The following is a 22,590-nucleotide window of genomic DNA, read 5'->3' as shown; positions in this document are numbered from 1 at the left end:
AATTTCATGGAGAGAAACAAGAAAGCGCAAGGTATTGAGATGTTTGAGGCCGTAAATAAATAAAAATCTCTATCTTATCTGCATCTTGGGTATTTCGTCGTAGTACGTCAGCGAGATAATTTAGAATGGGTTTCTCATTTATATATAGCCAGAACCTGAAGACCTTAAAGGAAAAACTACGAAGGGGGATGGAGGGGTAGACAGAGGCATGGCGGGAGAAAAGATCATCATCATCATCATCATATATATATATAAAGAGAGAGAGAGAGAGAGAGAGGGAGGGAGAGGGGGGACCAGTCAAGCAGCACATCACGCTGTAATTCTTGGGCTGAGAAATCAACACTTAAAAGCCATAATTTTAAGGAGCGATAAGAATTTTTGAATAAAGGAAAATGGGTAGTGGTGGTGGGTAGGTACCGCCAGCGAGTAGAGAGGGCTCTTAATTGTAGATTTTAAATATTTGAGAGACAACAATGCATAAATCGTAATTTTTTAAAGGAGCAATGAATTCTGGGTGATTAGAATATAACGTAGCATGAATTTAGGAAGCTTAGAAAATGAATAAGCATGAATTTAAGACAACAACTGAATTCAATTGAATTTCATGGAGAGAAACAAGAAAGCGCAAGGTATTGAGATGTTTGAGGCCGTAAATAAATAAAAATCTCTATCTTATCTGCATCTTGGGTATTTCGTCGTAGTACGTCAGCGAGATAATTTAGAATGGGTTTCTCATTTATATATAGCCAGAACCTGAAGACCTTAAAGGAAAAACTACGAAGGGGGATGGAGGGGTAGACAGAGGCATGGCGGGAGAAAAGATCATCATCATCATCATCATATATATATATAAAGAGAGAGAGAGAGAGAGAGAGGGAGAGGGGGGACCAGTCAAGCAGCACATCACGCTGTAATTCTTGGGCTGAGAAATCAACACTTAAAAGCCATAATTTTAAGGAGCGATAAGAATTTTTGAATAAAGGAAAATGGGTAGTGGTGGTGGGTAGGTACCGCCAGCGAGTAGAGAGGGCTCTTAATTGTAGATTTTAAATATTTGAGAGACAACAATGCATAAATCGTAATTTTTTAAAGGAGCAATGAATTCTGGGTGATTAGAATATAACGTAGCATGAATTTAGGAAGCTTAGAAAATGAATAAGCATGAATTTAAGACAACAACTGAATTCAATTGAATTTCATGGAGAGAAACAAGAAAGCGCAAGGTATTGAGATGTTTGAGGCCGTAAATAAATAAAAATCTCTATCTTATCTGCATCTTGGGTATTTCGTCGTAGTACGTCAGCGAGATAATTTAGAATGGGTTTCTCATTTATATATAGCCAGAACCTGAAGACCTTAAAGGAAAAACTACGAAGGGGGATGGAGGGGTAGACAGAGGCATGGCGGGAGAAAAGATCATCATCATCATCATCATATATATATATAAAGAGAGAGAGAGAGAGGGAGAGGGGGGACCAGTCAAGCAGCACATCACGCTGTAATTCTTGGGCTGAGAAATCAACACTTAAAAGCCATAATTTTAAGGAGCGATAAGAATTTTTGAATAAAGGAAAATGGGTAGTGGTGGTGGGTAGGTACCGCCAGCGAGTAGAGAGGGCTCTTAATTGTAGATTTTAAATATTTGAGAGACAACAATGCATAAATCGTAATTTTTTAAAGGAGCAATGAATTCTGGGTGATTAGAATATAACGTAGCATGAATTTAGGAAGCTTAGAAAATGAATAAGCATGAATTTAAGACAACAACTGAATTCAATTGAATTTCATGGAGAGAAACAAGAAAGCGCAAGGTATTGAGATGTTTGAGGCCGTAAATAAATAAAAATCTCTATCTTATCTGCATCTTGGGTATTTCGTCGTAGTACGTCAGCGAGATAATTTAGAATGGGTTTCTCATTTATATATAGCCAGAACCTGAAGACCTTAAAGGAAAAACTACGAAGGGGGATGGAGGGGTAGACAGAGGCATGGCGGGAGAAAAGATCATCATCATCATCATCATATATATATATAAAGAGAGAGAGAGAGAGAGAGAGGGAGAGGGGGGACCAGTCAAGCAGCACATCACGCTGTAATTCTTGGGCTGAGAAATCAACACTTAAAAGCCATAATTTTAAGGAGCGATAAGAATTTTTGAATAAAGGAAAATGGGTAGTGGTGGTGGGTAGGTACCGCCAGCGAGTAGAGAGGGCTCTTAATTGTAGATTTTAAATATTTGAGAGACAACAATGCATAAATCGTAATTTTTTAAAGGAGCAATGAATTCTGGGTGATTAGAATATAACGTAGCATGAATTTAGGAAGCTTAGAAAATGAATAAGCATGAATTTAAGACAACAACTGAATTCAATTGAATTTCATGGAGAGAAACAAGAAAGCGCAAGGTATTGAGATGTTTGAGGCCGTAAATAAATAAAAATCTCTATCTTATCTGCATCTTGGGTATTTCGTCGTAGTACGTCAGCGAGATAATTTAGAATGGGTTTCTCATTTATATATAGCCAGAACCTGAAGACCTTAAAGGAAAAACTACGAAGGGGGATGGAGGGGTAGACAGAGGCATGGCGGGAGAAAAGATCATCATCATCATCATCATATATATATATAAAGAGAGAGAGAGAGAGAGAGAGGGAGGGAGAGGGGGGACCAGTCAAGCAGCACATCACGCTGTAATTCTTGGGCTGAGAAATCAACACTTAAAAGCCATAATTTTAAGGAGCGATAAGAATTTTTGAATAAAGGAAAATGGGTAGTGGTGGTGGGTAGGTACCGCCAGCGAGTAGAGAGGGCTCTTAATTGTAGATTTTAAATATTTGAGAGACAACAATGCATAAATCGTAATTTTTTAAAGGAGCAATGAATTCTGGGTGATTAGAATATAACGTAGCATGAATTTAGGAAGCTTAGAAAATGAATAAGCATGAATTTAAGACAACAACTGAATTCAATTGAATTTCATGGAGAGAAACAAGAAAGCGCAAGGTATTGAGATGTTTGAGGCCGTAAATAAATAAAAATCTCTATCTTATCTGCATCTTGGGTATTTCGTCGTAGTACGTCAGCGAGATAATTTAGAATGGGTTTCTCATTTATATATAGCCAGAACCTGAAGACCTTAAAGGAAAAACTACGAAGGGGGATGGAGGGGTAGACAGAGGCATGGCGGGAGAAAAGATCATCATCATCATCATCATATATATATATAAAGAGAGAGAGAGAGAGAGAGAGAGAGAGGGAGAGGGGGGACCAGTCAAGCAGCACATCACGCTGTAATTCTTGGGCTGAGAAATCAACACTTAAAAGCCATAATTTTAAGGAGCGATAAGAATTTTTGAATAAAGGAAAATGGGTAGTGGTGGTGGGTAGGTACCGCCAGCGAGTAGAGAGGGCTCTTAATTGTAGATTTTAAATATTTGAGAGACAACAATGCATAAATCGTAATTTTTTAAAGGAGCAATGAATTCTGGGTGATTAGAATATAACGTAGCATGAATTTAGGAAGCTTAGAAAATGAATAAGCATGAATTTAAGACAACAACTGAATTCAATTGAATTTCATGGAGAGAAACAAGAAAGCGCAAGGTATTGAGATGTTTGAGGCCGTAAATAAATAAAAATCTCTATCTTATCTGCATCTTGGGTATTTCGTCGTAGTACGTCAGCGAGATAATTTAGAATGGGTTTCTCATTTATATATAGCCAGAACCTGAAGACCTTAAAGGAAAAACTACGAAGGGGGATGGAGGGGTAGACAGAGGCATGGCGGGAGAAAAGATCATCATCATCATCATCATATATATATATAAAGAGAGAGAGAGAGAGAGAGAGAGAGGGAGAGGGGGGACCAGTCAAGCAGCACATCACGCTGTAATTCTTGGGCTGAGAAATCAACACTTAAAAGCCATAATTTTAAGGAGCGATAAGAATTTTTGAATAAAGGAAAATGGGTAGTGGTGGTGGGTAGGTACCGCCAGCGAGTAGAGAGGGCTCTTAATTGTAGATTTTAAATATTTGAGAGACAACAATGCATAAATCGTAATTTTTTAAAGGAGCAATGAATTCTGGGTGATTAGAATATAACGTAGCATGAATTTAGGAAGCTTAGAAAATGAATAAGCATGAATTTAAGACAACAACTGAATTCAATTGAATTTCATGGAGAGAAACAAGAAAGCGCAAGGTATTGAGATGTTTGAGGCCGTAAATAAATAAAAATCTCTATCTTATCTGCATCTTGGGTATTTCGTCGTAGTACGTCAGCGAGATAATTTAGAATGGGTTTCTCATTTATATATAGCCAGAACCTGAAGACCTTAAAGGAAAAACTACGAAGGGGGATGGAGGGGTAGACAGAGGCATGGCGGGAGAAAAGATCATCATCATCATCATCATATATATATATAAAGAGAGAGAGAGAGAGAGAGAGGGAGAGGGGGGACCAGTCAAGCAGCACATCACGCTGTAATTCTTGGGCTGAGAAATCAACACTTAAAAGCCATAATTTTAAGGAGCGATAAGAATTTTTGAATAAAGGAAAATGGGTAGTGGTGGTGGGTAGGTACCGCCAGCGAGTAGAGAGGGCTCTTAATTGTAGATTTTAAATATTTGAGAGACAACAATGCATAAATCGTAATTTTTTAAAGGAGCAATGAATTCTGGGTGATTAGAATATAACGTAGCATGAATTTAGGAAGCTTAGAAAATGAATAAGCATGAATTTAAGACAACAACTGAATTCAATTGAATTTCATGGAGAGAAACAAGAAAGCGCAAGGTATTGAGATGTTTGAGGCCGTAAATAAATAAAAATCTCTATCTTATCTGCATCTTGGGTATTTCGTCGTAGTACGTCAGCGAGATAATTTAGAATGGGTTTCTCATTTATATATAGCCAGAACCTGAAGACCTTAAAGGAAAAACTACGAAGGGGGATGGAGGGGTAGACAGAGGCATGGCGGGAGAAAAGATCATCATCATCATCATCATCATATATATATATAAAGAGAGAGAGAGAGAGAGAGAGGGAGAGGGGGGACCAGTCAAGCAGCACATCACGCTGTAATTCTTGGGCTGAGAAATCAACACTTAAAAGCCATAATTTTAAGGAGCGATAAGAATTTTTGAATAAAGGAAAATGGGTAGTGGTGGTGGGTAGGTACCGCCAGCGAGTAGAGAGGGCTCTTAATTGTAGATTTTAAATATTTGAGAGACAACAATGCATAAATCGTAATTTTTTAAAGGAGCAATGAATTCTGGGTGATTAGAATATAACGTAGCATGAATTTAGGAAGCTTAGAAAATGAATAAGCATGAATTTAAGACAACAACTGAATTCAATTGAATTTCATGGAGAGAAACAAGAAAGCGCAAGGTATTGAGATGTTTGAGGCCGTAAATAAATAAAAATCTCTATCTTATCTGCATCTTGGGTATTTCGTCGTAGTACGTCAGCGAGATAATTTAGAATGGGTTTCTCATTTATATATAGCCAGAACCTGAAGACCTTAAAGGAAAAACTACGAAGGGGGATGGAGGGGTAGACAGAGGCATGGCGGGAGAAAAGATCATCATCATCATCATCATATATATATATAAAGAGAGAGAGAGAGAGAGAGAGGGAGAGGGGGGACCAGTCAAGCAGCACATCACGCTGTAATTCTTGGGCTGAGAAATCAACACTTAAAAGCCATAATTTTAAGGAGCGATAAGAATTTTTGAATAAAGGAAAATGGGTAGTGGTGGTGGGTAGGTACCGCCAGCGAGTAGAGAGGGCTCTTAATTGTAGATTTTAAATATTTGAGAGACAACAATGCATAAATCGTAATTTTTTAAAGGAGCAATGAATTCTGGGTGATTAGAATATAACGTAGCATGAATTTAGGAAGCTTAGAAAATGAATAAGCATGAATTTAAGACAACAACTGAATTCAATTGAATTTCATGGAGAGAAACAAGAAAGCGCAAGGTATTGAGATGTTTGAGGCCGTAAATAAATAAAAATCTCTATCTTATCTGCATCTTGGGTATTTCGTCGTAGTACGTCAGCGAGATAATTTAGAATGGGTTTCTCATTTATATATAACCAGAACCTGAAGACCTTAAAGGAAAAACTACGAAGGGGGATGGAGGGGTAGACAGAGGCATGGCGGGAGAAAAGATCATCATCATCATCATCATATATATATATAAAGAGAGAGAGAGAGAGAGAGAGAGAGAGAGAGGGAGAGGGGGGACCAGTCAAGCAGCACATCACGCTGTAATTCTTGGGCTGAGAAATCAACACTTAAAAGCCATAATTTTAAGGAGCGATAAGAATTTTTGAATAAAGGAAAATGGGTAGTGGTGGTGGGTAGGTACCGCCAGCGAGTAGAGAGGGCTCTTAATTGTAGATTTTAAATATTTGAGAGACAACAATGCATAAATCGTAATTTTTTAAAGGAGCAATGAATTCTGGGTGATTAGAATATAACGTAGCATGAATTTAGGAAGCTTAGAAAATGAATAAGCATGAATTTAAGACAACAACTGAATTCAATTGAATTTCATGGAGAGAAACAAGAAAGCGCAAGGTATTGAGATGTTTGAGGCCGTAAATAAATAAAAATCTCTATCTTATCTGCATCTTGGGTATTTCGTCGTAGTACGTCAGCGAGATAATTTAGAATGGGTTTCTCATTTATATATAGCCAGAACCTGAAGACCTTAAAGGAAAAACTACGAAGGGGGATGGAGGGGTAGACAGAGGCATGGCGGGAGAAAAGATCATCATCATCATCATCATATATATATATAAAGAGAGAGAGAGAGAGAGAGAGGGAGAGGGGGGACCAGTCAAGCAGCACATCACGCTGTAATTCTTGGGCTGAGAAATCAACACTTAAAAGCCATAATTTTAAGGAGCGATAAGAATTTTTGAATAAAGGAAAATGGGTAGTGGTGGTGGGTAGGTACCGCCAGCGAGTAGAGAGGGCTCTTAATTGTAGATTTTAAATATTTGAGAGACAACAATGCATAAATCGTAATTTTTTAAAGGAGCAATGAATTCTGGGTGATTAGAATATAACGTAGCATGAATTTAGGAAGCTTAGAAAATGAATAAGCATGAATTTAAGACAACAACTGAATTCAATTGAATTTCATGGAGAGAAACAAGAAAGCGCAAGGTATTGAGATGTTTGAGGCCGTAAATAAATAAAAATCTCTATCTTATCTGCATCTTGGGTATTTCGTCGTAGTACGTCAGCGAGATAATTTAGAATGGGTTTCTCATTTATATATAGCCAGAACCTGAAGACCTTAAAGGAAAAACTACGAAGGGGGATGGAGGGGTAGACAGAGGCATGGCGGGAGAAAAGATCATCATCATCATCATCATATATATATATAAAGAGAGAGAGAGAGAGAGAGAGGGAGGGAGAGGGGGGACCAGTCAAGCAGCACATCACGCTGTAATTCTTGGGCTGAGAAATCAACACTTAAAAGCCATAATTTTAAGGAGCGATAAGAATTTTTGAATAAAGGAAAATGGGTAGTGGTGGTGGGTAGGTACCGCCAGCGAGTAGAGAGGGCTCTTAATTGTAGATTTTAAATATTTGAGAGACAACAATGCATAAATCGTAATTTTTTAAAGGAGCAATGAATTCTGGGTGATTAGAATATAACGTAGCATGAATTTAGGAAGCTTAGAAAATGAATAAGCATGAATTTAAGACAACAACTGAATTCAATTGAATTTCATGGAGAGAAACAAGAAAGCGCAAGGTATTGAGATGTTTGAGGCCGTAAATAAATAAAAATCTCTATCTTATCTGCATCTTGGGTATTTCGTCGTAGTACGTCAGCGAGATAATTTAGAATGGGTTTCTCATTTATATATAGCCAGAACCTGAAGACCTTAAAGGAAAAACTACGAAGGGGGATGGAGGGGTAGACAGAGGCATGGCGGGAGAAAAGATCATCATCATCATCATCATATATATATATAAAGAGAGAGAGAGAGAGAGAGAGGGAGAGGGGGGACCAGTCAAGCAGCACATCACGCTGTAATTCTTGGGCTGAGAAATCAACACTTAAAAGCCATAATTTTAAGGAGCGATAAGAATTTTTGAATAAAGGAAAATGGGTAGTGGTGGTGGGTAGGTACCGCCAGCGAGTAGAGAGGGCTCTTAATTGTAGATTTTAAATATTTGAGAGACAACAATGCATAAATCGTAATTTTTTAAAGGAGCAATGAATTCTGGGTGATTAGAATATAACGTAGCATGAATTTAGGAAGCTTAGAAAATGAATAAGCATGAATTTAAGACAACAACTGAATTCAATTGAATTTCATGGAGAGAAACAAGAAAGCGCAAGGTATTGAGATGTTTGAGGCCGTAAATAAATAAAAATCTCTATCTTTATCTTATCTGCATCTTGGGTATTTCGTCGTAGTACGTCAGCGAGATAATTTAGAATGGGTTTCTCATTTATATATAGTATTTAATTTCTGTCGAGATTTATCTACCTGTATACTAATATCTGTTGTAACTGCTTCTCAGATTTAGTACTAGCAAATTAGTTTGTTTTTTTTTTTAATTTTTTTTTAATCTGAACTTAACTGAATAGCTTTGTTTATATTCATGTAAATGAGCTGATTAGTTTAGCATGCACCTGAAATAAGGTTAAAAGCTTAAGCTTAGTTAATCTTTATTATCATAGTTGTTGTTATTTTTTTCTATGATTGAAAATGTATGAAAATTGTAATCTCTTTAATTAACATTAATATATATAATTGCTCTGAGTATTTTAATCTAGCATATTATGACATAAAAGTATATTGCTTCAGTTAATAATTGATGTTTAGAGTCCGGTTTTAATTAAGCAATCTTAATGAATATTTCAAGTCTTGATTTCTTGGAAGTTTTATATCATTGTCATTGCAATAAAACTAAGATTCCATGTACCAATTTTTCCCCTTCTTTTTTTTTTTTTTTAATTTTTTTTTTTTTTGAGTGAACAAAATCATATTGACAGGCTACAGACATAGCTGTATGATTAAGAAGTTCACTTCATAATCAATTGGTTCCTGGTTTTATCTTGCTGCATAGCACCTTAAGCAAGTATCCCCCCTTCTCATCTTTGAGCTGAATAAAACTTGGAGTAAAATTTGGTAGATGGAAGGTTTAGGGAAGCCTATAGAGTATGTGTGTACACACACACACACCTCTAAATTGATTCTCAAAAGTGTTTAGCAATGTACTATGGTCATTTTGTCTATCATACTTATTGTGTGTGTATGTCATGTATATAGAAGAATTGATGTGTCAAACAAAAGTATCTTATGCTATCTCATTCCACTACCCATGTCCATTTTGGCTTTCTTTCTTCCTTTCTTTCTTTTGTACTTATTTGAAAAAATAAGTACCAGAAAAAGTACTTGGGTTGATAAAATCGACTAAAACCCTTGAAACCAGTGCCTTAATCAAGGGCATTTATGAAATGAATTCAACAGAAGTTGAAATCTTACAATGATTCTTTACTGTTTACTCTAAGAGACATGTCATTGAGTAATTAAATAACTTCCAACCTATTTGATTACTGAATTATAAATGAATGAAATATTAATCTTAATTTAGCACAAGACTTTTAAGTTATGAGTGAATGGGAAGCTTTACAGTTGATCTGAGAGAAGATTAATTATTCCATCCCGATTACTCATACTAAGTATTTAATAATACGTTTTGGGAACTTTGTTATTGGTAGCTCTGTAAGAAGGAATTGGTATTCAAACCATCAGATTTCAAAAGTTAATTGTAATTTTATCAAATCAGTCTCAAAAATTTTTAGCTACAGAATTTAATTGATGAAATTTCAATGGTTTTTAATTAATGTTTTTTAGCATGTGTTAAGGATTGTGTTAAATAGATTATCACAATTCCATTAAATCACACCCTAAAAGTTTTTTTAGCTTCAAAAGTTCAACTAATGAATTTAAAAAAAAAAAAAAATCATCCCTTTCCAAGAACAGTAAATTTGGATAAATTTTCTGAAACAACAAATTTGATTTTTTGACTTCTATAATGTTAACATGATTATATCTACAAACAAAAGTACATATGCATACACATCTTGTCTTTCAGTATATAGGAAAAATTCCTTCTGAATCAGCTAACATCTATTAGATATAGTCTGAACATTTACATATTTAGTACTGATATTTTAGCTACTAAATTTTGTTCCTTCTATATTTTGTAACCAGCAATATAACTGAAGTTTAGTAAATTATAGTTTGTTTGAGTTCAGCTGCCTCTGGCACTATACTGGGGACCTGGTAAAGTTACTTAAATCTTTTTACCAGTGTACGTCGTCGTCGTCGTTTAACGTCTGCTTTCCATGCTAGCATGGGTTGGACGATTTGACTGAGGACTGGTGAAACCAGATGGCTACACCAGGCTCCAATCTGATTTGGCAGAGTTTCTACAGCTGGATGCCCTTCCTAACGCCAACCACTCAGAGAGTGTAGTGGGTGCTTTTACGTGTCACCCGCACGAAGGCCAGTCAGGCGGTACTGGCAACGGCCACGCTCATCTCGCTCGAGAAACCTCATGTGTCACCCACACAAGAGCCAGCCCAGGGGCACCGGCAACGATCCCGCTCGAAAATCCTACATAAAACCCCACACAAGAGCCAGCTCAGGGGCACTGGCAACGATCATTTTAAATAGACAGTTCACTGCTTTGAGTAACGGATGCATTGTCTAAGTGTTATGTGTAAAGTTCATATCTTTCTTCAGGTTCCAGAGAAAGCAGTTGAAAACAACTTAAAGTATTCTCTTGAATCTATTTCAAAAAGACAATCTCCAGTGATGTCTCAATAACCCAAAACAGTCACAGGACATAACCTACATATATGTAATGATATAATGGACAAGTGGTTAAATTTCTAGATTACTGATTTTCTATCCCTACCCTAAAAATGTAGCAATTCTACTATCTGCAAAGCACTATACTCTTCATGTGTCTATTTATCTCAATTGACTTGGTTGAAAAATTATTACTTTTCTAATTGTATAGTTAGGGTAGCCATTTATAAAATAAAACATCTGCAGCAAAGCAATTTTACTAAATTTGTCAGAACCATCTGTGTATGTGTGTCCTGGTGTTGGTTTGTTTACACCTCAGTAACTTAGTAGTTCAACAAAAGAAATCAATAGAATAAGAACCAGGCCTTAAAAATATGTACTAATGTATTAGGGTTGGTTCATTCAGCTAAAACCCTTCAAAGTGGTACCCCAACATTGCTGCAGTCAAATGACTGGAACAAGTAAAAGATAAAAGATAAATCTTAGAGTAATAAAATGCCAAGTTAACACATAAGGTTTGAACCAAAAAAGCATATGCTTTCAAATGTTTTTCAGCAAGTTAAAATTCTGGTGCTGTTACCACTGTGCTAACCTGTCCTAATCCACTTGAATCTAAACTGTGGAAAATAGATGTTTTCATTCTGTCTGCACTCCTCAGCTAAGGCTTTCAATTAGATAACTAGATTTATTTACATTATACATATTTTAGGTATTCTGATCTATGCTGTGTTCTGCATAAATATGCACCAGATGAAAATCTGTTTGAGAGCATAAAATAAGATTGAATAATGTAGTTATATGCTGAAGTCATTTTGTAGAAGTGAAATTTAGGTCATGAATTCCTATCTAGTTGCTTCAGCTTACAAGCTATAAAAAACACAACCATAATGAATGACTCACAAGACACTATTCCTTTAAAATAATAAATAATGTTCCAGAAAATCAGCTTATATCTCATAAAGTCAGTGTTTGAGTTACTGGCAAGTGATGGCTCAAGAAAACACTGGCCAAAACTGAAGTGTGTTGCTTAAAGCCATTGAATATAGTAATTTCTTTGGATATACTGGCTGCAAAAAAACTGACCTCCTATCAAAGAATTGTTTTCATTCGCTAGGTTTTTTTTTTTTTATATTTGTCCTTTGCAGTTCTACCGATTTTCCTAATTTTGATTTTTTTTTTTGCCATACCAAAAAACCCTAAACAAAGGAGTTTCTACCTTAGCAATCTCCAGTCTTTTCTCATTGTGACCCATCAGTTATCTTCCATGACAGTTTTTAAATATTTATTTAAATATAATTCTCCAGAAATACCATGACTGCAATCCAAGTAAAACCAGTAAAAAAAAAATAAGAGTAGTGTGCAATTGGCTCTTTTCTTGGGGAAATAATCCTCAGCTTTTGTCATAAATGTGGGTTATTCATGAACATTTTATATTTTGTCACATATTTCAAAAGATGAGGTTTTGTCTTCATGACTAATAGGTTGGGAATTGCTGCTCTACATGTTCACTTGACATGCTAGAAATAACAGCCAAATCTCACTCAAAAGTGCATTGTAACCATCTTAAAGAAAGAATACAGATAATGTAGTACTACATATTCATAAAAACGATGGATGTCATAATTGAAATACCTTTAACCCTTTAGCATTTGAACTGACCCATATCCAACCCAAATATTCTATATGTTTTATGTTAAAACCAGCCAGATCAAACCTCTCACACCTGCCCTACAACATCATTCTAAAAATAAACAATCACATCATTGAAATCTCAAAACCACAAGTTAATGCATGATTAATACAAAACAATGTGAAGAAATAAGCATTCTATTTGACAGAGTAATCTGAACGCGAAAGGGTTAATTATTAGTCAGCTCAGTTAGGGCTATCCTGAGGTGAAACAACTACAACCAGTCTTCACGGGAGAGTTGTGATAAAAAAAAATCAACCCCCAGTGAATTATAGGCATTTATTTAATCATCTTCATGGGAATGAAAGGTAAAGTTAGTTATGTTGACTTTGTGAGGTAAGATTAAACACTGTGAAGTATTTAGTCATATACTGTGCCATTTCTGCCAAATTGCTGCCCTCATTCTTGCTAATATTTGACTAGTAGCTACTTGACTAATAGGATTTACTGCACTTCTTAGATATATTTCAGTCTGTTCATCATATTAATTCATGCCTCAGTTACCTATTGCAGCTCATTGTGTTTTTAATTATTGCATCAATCAATTAGAAGGTGAGGGATAAAAATTAGAAAGCTATATCTATTGAAAGTAGGATCAACAAGAAATAATTAAGAGACTGTCATTTTTAAATTACTTCTTTGATACTTCTGCACTTGAATGAACTAGATTTTTATTATCGCAATATTATAACTTTCTAATTTAGACACAAGGCCAACAGTTTTGGCAGGAAAGGGGTTAGTCAATATAACCAACTCCATTACTTGACTGTGTTTTATTTTATTAATCCCGAAAGAATGAAAAAGCAAAGTTGACCTTGCTAAGATTTGAGCTCAGGTTGTAAAGAGCCCAAAGAAATAATGAAAGGCATTTTTTTAGGATGTTCTTATGACTCTGTCAGCTTTCTCCCATATATTTTACCATTACGACTGATTATTCTCTTTGAAAAGAAAAGTATGTATGTATGCACACTCACACAGACACTCACATGCATGCGCACACACACACACGCACACACACATGCATGCATGCACTACTCCCCACCTCAGTAGAGGGATCTTGCCTCGTAGGTTACTTCATGACCTTGCTGGTGTTGGTACCATGTAAAAAGCATTCAGCACACTGTAAATTGAGTGGCATTTGGAAGGACATCCAACCATAGAAACAATGTCAAAGCTGGCTGTAGATCTTGGTGTAGTCCAGCTCACTAGTTCCTGTCAAACCATCCAATACACACACACACATATATCATCATCATCATCATCATCGTTTAACGTCCGCTTTCCATGCTAGCATGGGTTGGACGATTTGACTGAGGACTGGTGAAACCGGATGGCTACACCAGGCTCCAATCTAATTTGGCAGATTTTCTACAGCTGGATGCCCTTCCTAACGCCAACCACTCAGAGAGTGTAGTGGGTGCTTTTACGTGTCACCCGCACGAAAACAGCCACGCTCGAAATGGTGTCTTTTATGTGCCACCCGCACAAGAGCCAGTCCAGGGGCACTGGCAACGATCTCGCTCGAAAACCCTACAAGGCCAGTCAGGCGGTACTGGCAACGGTCACGCTCAGGATGGTACATCTTATGTGCCACCCGCACAAGAGCCAGTCCAGGGGCCCTGGCAACGATCTCACTTGGCTTATCAAAACAGGAATGTGGAAATACAAGAAAATTTCCACTTTCCTGTTTTGTTTTACAATAATAATTCTGCAAATAATATTTCCATCCATAATTCCCAATTTTAATATGTATTTTGACTAACATACAGCAGCAACTGTGGATACATATTGATTGTAATAATGGAAATGCCAAAAGGAAAAAGTTGGGATTTACCCAAACTTGTATTATATATATATATATATATATATATATATATATATATTGCATGTAATTATTCTATTCAATGTAACCCAAAATTTCATCTTTGTTCTATCTGTCCCTACTACACAGGTTTCTTCTTTACCTAAACAATTCTATACACTCCTTGGAGCAGCTCATTCATTTCCAAGTCTTCAAGTTTAGACTTAAACTGTGTCAGTTATTTCAATCTCTCAATCACATGGGATCTTAAAATATATTGCATACTGCTACTTCATTACTGATGAACTAATACCAAAGAACTTCATATAGGTGCAGCATTATGTGCTTAAGAAGTTCACCTCACAATTGCATAGTTCCTAGTTCAATCCCACCGGAAGGTGCTTAGTGAAATGTCTTCAACTCACTTTGGGCTGACTAATATTTTGTAAATGAAATTTGAGAGGCAAAAACTGTGCAGCAGCCTATAGTGTGTGTGTGTGTGTGTGTGTGTGTGCTTTACTTGTATCAAATTGCATCTCTTTGTCAAATTTTAATAGAGATCAATATAGTACCAATCTGGATTGAACTGTTGAGGAACTAACTATTGGTGGTTTCCTTTGTTATGTAGTGATGTGAAGATATACTGGGGTTGCTTCCCCTTACATTTATTTGTTAAAATTTGCGTTAGTTTTACAAGCTAATGAGATGTTTCTTTATTATAATAATGCTCTAAAGTGGTGCAATGATAAAGATGATAGCATACCAAACTGTGTGACTGAGTGACTTTGATATTTAATTTTGTTTCTTTACATTTTGAGTTCAAATCTTGCTGCATCAATTTAGTTTTCATCATCTGTATTTGTTGCTCAAATCCCCTTATATTCTGAGTTCCAATCCTGCTGATGTTGACTGGCTTTTATTGAAGTCAGCAAAACAGATAATGAGTACTATAGTTGAATAAACCAATTGTACCCTCATATCCCAAATTGGAAACCTTCTACCAAATTTAGAAATCATTATTTCTAGAGCAGTGCTTTGAGGCACTTCTTTACATTCTGTGTTAAATTCCTACCAAGGGCAACTTTGCCTTTCATTCTTTCAAGATTGTATTGGGGTTGATGTTACAGACTTGCCCCCTCCCTCAAAATTACTGTCCTTGTGCCTAAATTTAAAAAAATATTTTTGCAGTAAAAAATGCAAGAATGGCAGTGCATTTGATTAAATGTTTCACAGTGTTTATTTTCATGTGTTCATAATTGAAGTTCAAATCCCTTTGGAATAATAAAATACTAATGATATTTTGGAATGAAATTTATCAGCTATGCTCCTCTCCTATGAAAAAATTGCTTTGTACTCATCAAAAGAATTCAGTAATAATGATTTGTTACTCAGGAATAAAGGCTCAGATTTTTAGGTGAAGAGAAGTGAGGCAACCATACTGTTTTGTACCTTTCCCAATATCATTAGTGACCTATGAGATGTGATTCGCTCTGAACTGAAACTGGATTAGTTGACCAAGATCTTACTGCACCAAAATTCAATCTTGTTTTCTGTGTGAGATGATTCATTCATCAGTTATTAGAAGGAAAGTTATTTCTTAGGAACTATAGAATTCTTTTACATGACATGTAAACTGTTAATGATATTTTTATGCCAAATATGAACAATAAAGAAAATCATTACATATGAAGTAAAAAGTGGAAGGAATACTGAGAATAGTCACTTAGGAAGGATCAAGGAAGTTGGACACCCTAAATGACCTCAACTCTAGACAACAGTATTATTGAACTGCAGGAAAAACTGAAGATTTATTCATCAGTGCCTACTTTTCATAAAATTCTCTGAAATAGAAAGTGATAAATATGTTGATGAAAAAAACAGATCCCCCCCCCCCCCTGACTGGCCTTTATCTCTTCAGCCTTGTTCGCTTAAATTATTTTTTCTCAATCCTCTTAGAAATAACACCCAAAATTCCTCAAAGAAATAACACCCAAAATTTCTCAAATCAAACTTCAAACCTTACAAAAAAAGTTTAAAAAAAAAAAATGGATGGTTGTAGCTGGAAAGCTTTTCATCTTAGATTTGTCTTATCGGAGCTGACAACTATTTTTACTTCACAAGTTTAATTTCAGTTGATTAAAAGTTACTTTTGGTTCACTACATTATGTAACTATTATATTTTTCATGCAGAAGGCAACCCTAAGAAATTGTGTTCATGAAATTCTGTTTGACTTTTCTTGGTAGCAAGCAGGACAGGCCTCACAGTGATCTACATCGACAGTCAAAACTAGCTCTCATAATGGCTAAATGTTATCAATCGCATAGAAAATGGACTCTCTGCCTTCTTTGCACTTCTATAACCACCCAAGTAATTATATTTCATACCTATCCAACTTAATTTCTATTGTTAGTTGCTTAAAAAAGTAGCCCTAGTGCCATAGCATAGTGTAAATGCAGAAGTAAATTTACACACAGGAAAAAGCACTCAGACTTTTGTTTCCAGGTGTCATTGTATTATTTGAAAAGCTTGTAACTGCTGGACCAAGATGGCATACTAGTCAACTGTTTTCTACATTATCCTTTCTGAATCCTCACCACATTAGTTGATTGTAAGATTGCATTGAGTGAACATCTCTAGCCTTTTCTGCAAGATGACTTACTCAATAGCAGAAAGAGTGGAAATTGAGGAAAGCATATATGAGAACAAGTTCTGCTAAGCAAACATGTGAAATTTTTGAAGTCAGGTTTCCAAGCAAAGACTTACTGACAAAAAGAATGATACAAATGTTGGTTGAGAACTGGTGTACTATGGGGTCAGTGCACAGTTCTCCAAGACTAATAAATCCTACAGTTCAAATGCCAGAAGTTATTCAGTACAAGGATTACTCAAAGACCAAAGAAGTCAACACATAAGTTGGCACAGTAGTCTCACATAAGCAGGAGGTTATGCCAATGAGTGTTGAGAAGTCTAATGTTTAAGCTATGTCATTTCACGTGTGTACAGCCAATTAGAAGTGGATGACAAGAGCAAACAAGTAAATTACTGCACGTGGCTTCTGAATAGCAGTTATGAGCAGTCAAAATTAGACTATGACACTTGCAAATGAAAGGCTGGGTGCTTTTTCATGTGTGTAAATTTATTTCTGTATTAACACTATGCTATCAAACCCGGGTTACTTTTTCATGGATCACCCTGTATAATCAGTAACATGTAATCCTTTAGTGGTTGGAAACAAAGTATACAGCTCTAACTTTTGTCAAACACTAAATAATTAGATTATTTCATCAAAAGATGAAACCGCATAAATAATTATTTTTCTTTCATGTTGATGTTGCAAAAAAGAGAATGTTTTAAAGAAATATTAGTGATTACTTAGTTTTTAAAAACGCTTCCTTAGCAATCATAACATTTACTCAGTAATAATTGTTTCTAACAGAGGCACATTGCTGGAGATTTGGATGGAATAAGTATGGTCAGTTATGTCGACCCTAGTACTTAACTGATATTTTATTCTATCAACCCTGGTGGGATGAAAGGCAAATTGCAAGATTTGAACTCAGAATGAAAAGAGCTGGAACACATACCAGAAGGTCTAGCACCAAACTACGCCTTAGTTTAATTTTCAATTAAAAAAAAAATATATTAATAATACTTTCTGTATTGGCACAGATTAGTAGTCGTATTTGATGAAAGATAAAAGTTTATTTCTGTGCATGGTTTGGAGTCAGAAAATATCTCACAGTGGGCACAGTTATGAGTTATAAATGATTTGAAGTCAGGATACGAAGAGACGAAACTAAAATAGTGTATAATAATTGAGTGTGGCATTACCAATTCACTATCTCACAATATAATAATAATAATAATAATAAGGTACAGATTTTTTTTTCATAGTGAAGCAACCTCAGATCTTAGACATAACTCGACATTTTATACCCAATCCCACTTTCCAACTTCGTTTGCTTATAACTTTCTTGACAATCCTCTTTTTTAAGGAAATTTTGCAGATACGGTTTCGAGGATGTAGATCACAATAATGTTAGTGAATATTTTCAATCAGTTCATTTTTAGATTCTGAAAGAAAAAGAAATCTATACCCTTTTAACTTATTCAATAACTTGCACGTCGTTGTTGCACAGCATAAAGTCATTGAAAAAAAAAAAAATTCCCGAATTTTCCAGTACAGCTGGAAAATATTCAAAGCATTAAGGAACTAGTCAACTACAATACAGATCAAATATATTCTGGACGATACTCTATCATCTTATCTGAATGATATCATTATGATGTATGCACCATGAGCAAGTTAAAAAAGGTACGAACATCTTTTCTTTCTGACGCACCATCACTACTACGCAAAAGAAAATTAAATTGAAAGAAAGTTTTCTTTTCACCAGCATCCACGGAAAAGATATCTGCAAAAATTCATTAACTATACGCATTAGTAAGAAAGTTGAGGAAACAGAGTTGGTGGGAAGCATTAAACTGTAATTATGCCTAGTATTTATTTCATCAAGCGCTGAAGTTTGACTGGGTGGGTTGTAAAACCCAAAGATGTTAATAAATAACAATTATTATTGTTTTCCACACAAGCATGCGATGTGATATATATATATATATATAAATGAGATAAAATGATAAGTTCTGTGAAGTGATCGAAACCAAATGATGGACTACTCGGTGATGGTTTGTTTAGTCTTCTGCTTACTCTATGAACATATTGAAGTGTTTTGATGGAGAAACGACTTGTTTTGATGGTCGTTGGCAGATGTGTCAGTGACTGGTCAGACAGACAGACATACAAACAGCTAGGCGGACATGCAGGTTGGCTGGCGAGCTGGCTGGCTGGCTGTCTGCTCCTGCTCGTTCTGCAATTTCTAGTGACTGTTTATACATTTTAATATCTTTTACGGTTTTTTTTGTCTTCACGTTTTCTTTAATTTGGGAGAGGTCTCCTCGGCAATCATGATGGCGGAATCTATTGGGTTATCCAGCTATGCAATAGAATTTGACACAGATATTGACGGTTTTTATCAATTTTTTTCATTTTACATTTTTTTAAAAATAATTTCCTTTTAAACTTTACTTTCTTTTTCTTGCATGATCATCATTCCGAACACTTTCGACTACGTCATCGCTACAATATTAACTTCGACGTGTTTTTATGTTCTTGGTGATAAAAATGGAGTTAACGACCCGGTTTCGATTTCCCAACTGGAGCCGCTTTATTCATGTTGCTAATGCTCGAAAGAAAGACATGAGCTTCGTAAATTTATATTTCTTCATATCTTGTAACTCTCAAGACTTGTGAAAAAAAAATCTACTGTCCCTGGAGAATGCACTTTATTTTACTTGTCTAGGCATCATAATGATCAAAATACTACTGTTACTTTCGTTATTATTTGTGTTCAAGTTATGAATCATACTTTTTTTACATTTATATGATGAAAGTAATTTATTTTATTGTAAATTGCATTGCTACATAGTTAACAGAAGTATAGTGGTTACTATACACACACGAATGTATTGATATGCATATATATATATATATATATATATATATATATATATATAAAATGTATGTGTGTAATTATGTTTATAATTATATATATATATGTGCATTTGCTATGCACCTTAGAGATTATACTATACTGCTACGAAGTTGTTTATTCTTATGATGCTTCCGGCAAATATCAGCTGATTTCGATTTTCAATGTCTCGCATCTAGTAAAATATCTCCGTAAGATTTTTTGATTCAGTTTGGGAATACCGAAGCCATTTCTCTCTCTCTCTCTTCCGGTAGTGCACCTCCTAAGCACATGTTCGTTTATGTATTACACCCCTCTCACTACATTTATGTTTACATACACGTTTCGATTCAGCAAATTTAGCAAGCCTCTGTAATCGTGATGTGTTTGTTTGTAACGAATCTTGTTTCGGTCATTAAGCTAAAGCTTTATTTTGTGTGTATGTGTTATTGATTTTTCCTCTTTCCTTTTTGGTTATTATATTAAACCTATGTTTATGGTTTTATACCTATTACATCCCGATTGTGATTTACATATTTAACAAGTATGGTTATAGAAATCTATTAATATGCATGAAACAAATATAATATTTATGTGATGTAGACACCAGTATCTTTCAGTGAAAATGATGTACTCTTGTTGTAGTAAGCCGAGAGAAATACTAAATCGATCTTTCTCTTTCATTGCACTCTCCAAACAACCTTGCATCATCGTGGAATGCGGATGATGTGTAAGTTGAATGTTCGTTTGTACATAATACTCGGACATTTTTTTTTTTCATTGGGATAACCCATTGATAAATTTATATTTTGTGAATTAACTGCTGCTGCAGAACTGGCTATATATATATATATATATATATATATATATATATATATATATATATATATATATATATATACAAATATACAAAAATATAGGCTATGTTGAAGAGAAAGTAGGCTACTTTCTAAAAGATGTCAGAAACGTCATGTCTGTCCCAACAGAAACTTAAAAAGTTATTGATTAGTTAAAACTTTATAACTGGGTGTAAACTCAAGTTCACTAATAACATAATATTATGTTCCTTTGTGAATCCTGCTCAAAGTTTTCAGTGCATTATAAACATATAGCGTATGTGTACACACAGGATGAAAGGGGAAACTAATCCCCTGACACGTTTGGCCAATAATTTTTAATGGCTAATAAAAACCTATGAGTTATAAGCAGTAAATAATATTGTCACTTTCTTTACATTAGGGCTGGAAAATTGTCTCATTATAATGATTTCCTTGCGATTGAAAGAAATGCTAACCAATTCAAAGAATATAAAGAACAAATAATGAACCGACTGTTTCATTACCAATTGATTTTAGGACTACTCCTTTAATTAGATACTATTCAAATTTCATTTTCTGTGATAATTAAAAATAGTAATGTTTAAATATGTACAGTGGGCAGATGTGTGTTCTACTCTAGCTTCAGGTGACCATTACTTTGTGAGTAGAATTTGGTAAAAATTTCACACATATACATAATGTAAGTGTATCTGTATCTTTTTATGTTGTATCCCACTATGTTCTCTAACTTAAAAGTTTTGTAAATAGAAATCTATAAAATAAGTACTTGACTGAAACAGTTCTGACGTTGATATGATCACCTAAACACCATGAATATGATGCCCTAGCACAGGTCCAGTGGTTGAAACCAGTAAAAGGATATGTATACATGTTCACATACATTGCAATATTCATAATATGTGAGTCGAAATCATTGTCATTTGCTTTATTGATTCAGCACAACATATACATGAACTCGAATCAATCACACTTATTGATGCAAGCATTATCATCTAGCAATAAAATAAAATGAAAACCTTACGAAGCATAACATCAATCCACAAGTTAATGAGGGTGCCTCAATGCAGTCAGTCAACCTGCCAGAAATAACTACCAAATCTCCTTCAAAACAACTATACTGTTTTATGAAAGTAAGGATACATTAGATTATGTAGTAGTCATAGATACACAAAGCCTGACTAACAGAAAAGATAGCATGGTTACCATTGGAACACGTTTTGATTGTGTGTTTGCTTGATCAGAGCTGACCTGTCATTAAATATCAATGAGGAATATCAATCCAACACATGTAAACACAGGGCTAGGGTGAATAAAAATTCTGGATATTTAATTGCTAATTAAAATTGTAATATCACACTTCTTTGCTGCAGATCATTCCCATTGAAAAAGAATTCTTGCTTAAGAGAATTTCACCAGTTAAATCATACTTTATGTAATCTTAATTTCATTGTGTCATGGTGAGGCATAATGAGCTTAGATGTGTGAGACAATGTCCAGATGAGCCTGTGTGTCAACAGTGTCTAAAATGATGTAGCTGTACTTGTCTTCAGAGGAGAAAAAGTATTCATAGACAAGTATTACTAAATATTATGCTGGCTAACCAATCTTATTGTGTGTGTGTGTGTGTGTAATCCAAGTCTCAATGGTTTCGTCCTCATTTGTCATCAGCTTACAAAAAACGAATATACTACTTGGTGACAAATAGACTGAACCTTTCCATTTTAACCTCAGATAAACTGATTGAGTAGATCTATCATTAACAGCCTTCCAACTATAGCCATCATATCTTTTTAGAAGTGTATTGGGCTACATTATCCATTGTATCCTTTTTTTTCTTCCCCTAAGGTAGTACGATGTGAATTAAAGA

The 22,590-nt window shown here is 35.1% G+C and overlaps 1 protein-coding gene across 4 annotated transcripts in view; it reads left to right on the top strand.

Annotated features, from left to right (window-relative positions):
- The window catches only part of LOC106876659 (tumor protein D53), a 205,132-nt gene that overhangs the window by 69,501 nt on the left and 113,041 nt on the right, over positions 1-22,590 (top strand). For 2 of the 4 annotated variants that reach the window (XM_089348662.1, XM_089348660.1), the window contains exon 1: positions 19,524-19,622. The exons of 1 other annotated variant lie outside the window; for it this stretch is intronic. In XM_089348662.1, coding sequence (XP_089204788.1) covers positions 19,539-19,622 — 84 coding nt within the window. In that variant the 5' untranslated portion in view covers positions 19,524-19,538. Of the gene's footprint in view, positions 1-19,190; positions 19,383-19,523; positions 19,623-22,590 lie in introns of those variants that run through there. One more of the 4 variants, XM_014925290.3, reaches the window with a different exon arrangement.

The sequence above is a fragment of the Octopus bimaculoides genome, chromosome 3 (assembly GCF_046866305.1).
Source record: "Octopus bimaculoides isolate indiv1 chromosome 3, ASM4686630v1, whole genome shotgun sequence".
In the NCBI taxonomy this organism is placed as follows: Eukaryota; Metazoa; Mollusca; class Cephalopoda; order Octopoda; family Octopodidae; genus Octopus; species Octopus bimaculoides.
This window is presented reverse-complemented; position numbering and strand designations above follow the sequence as displayed.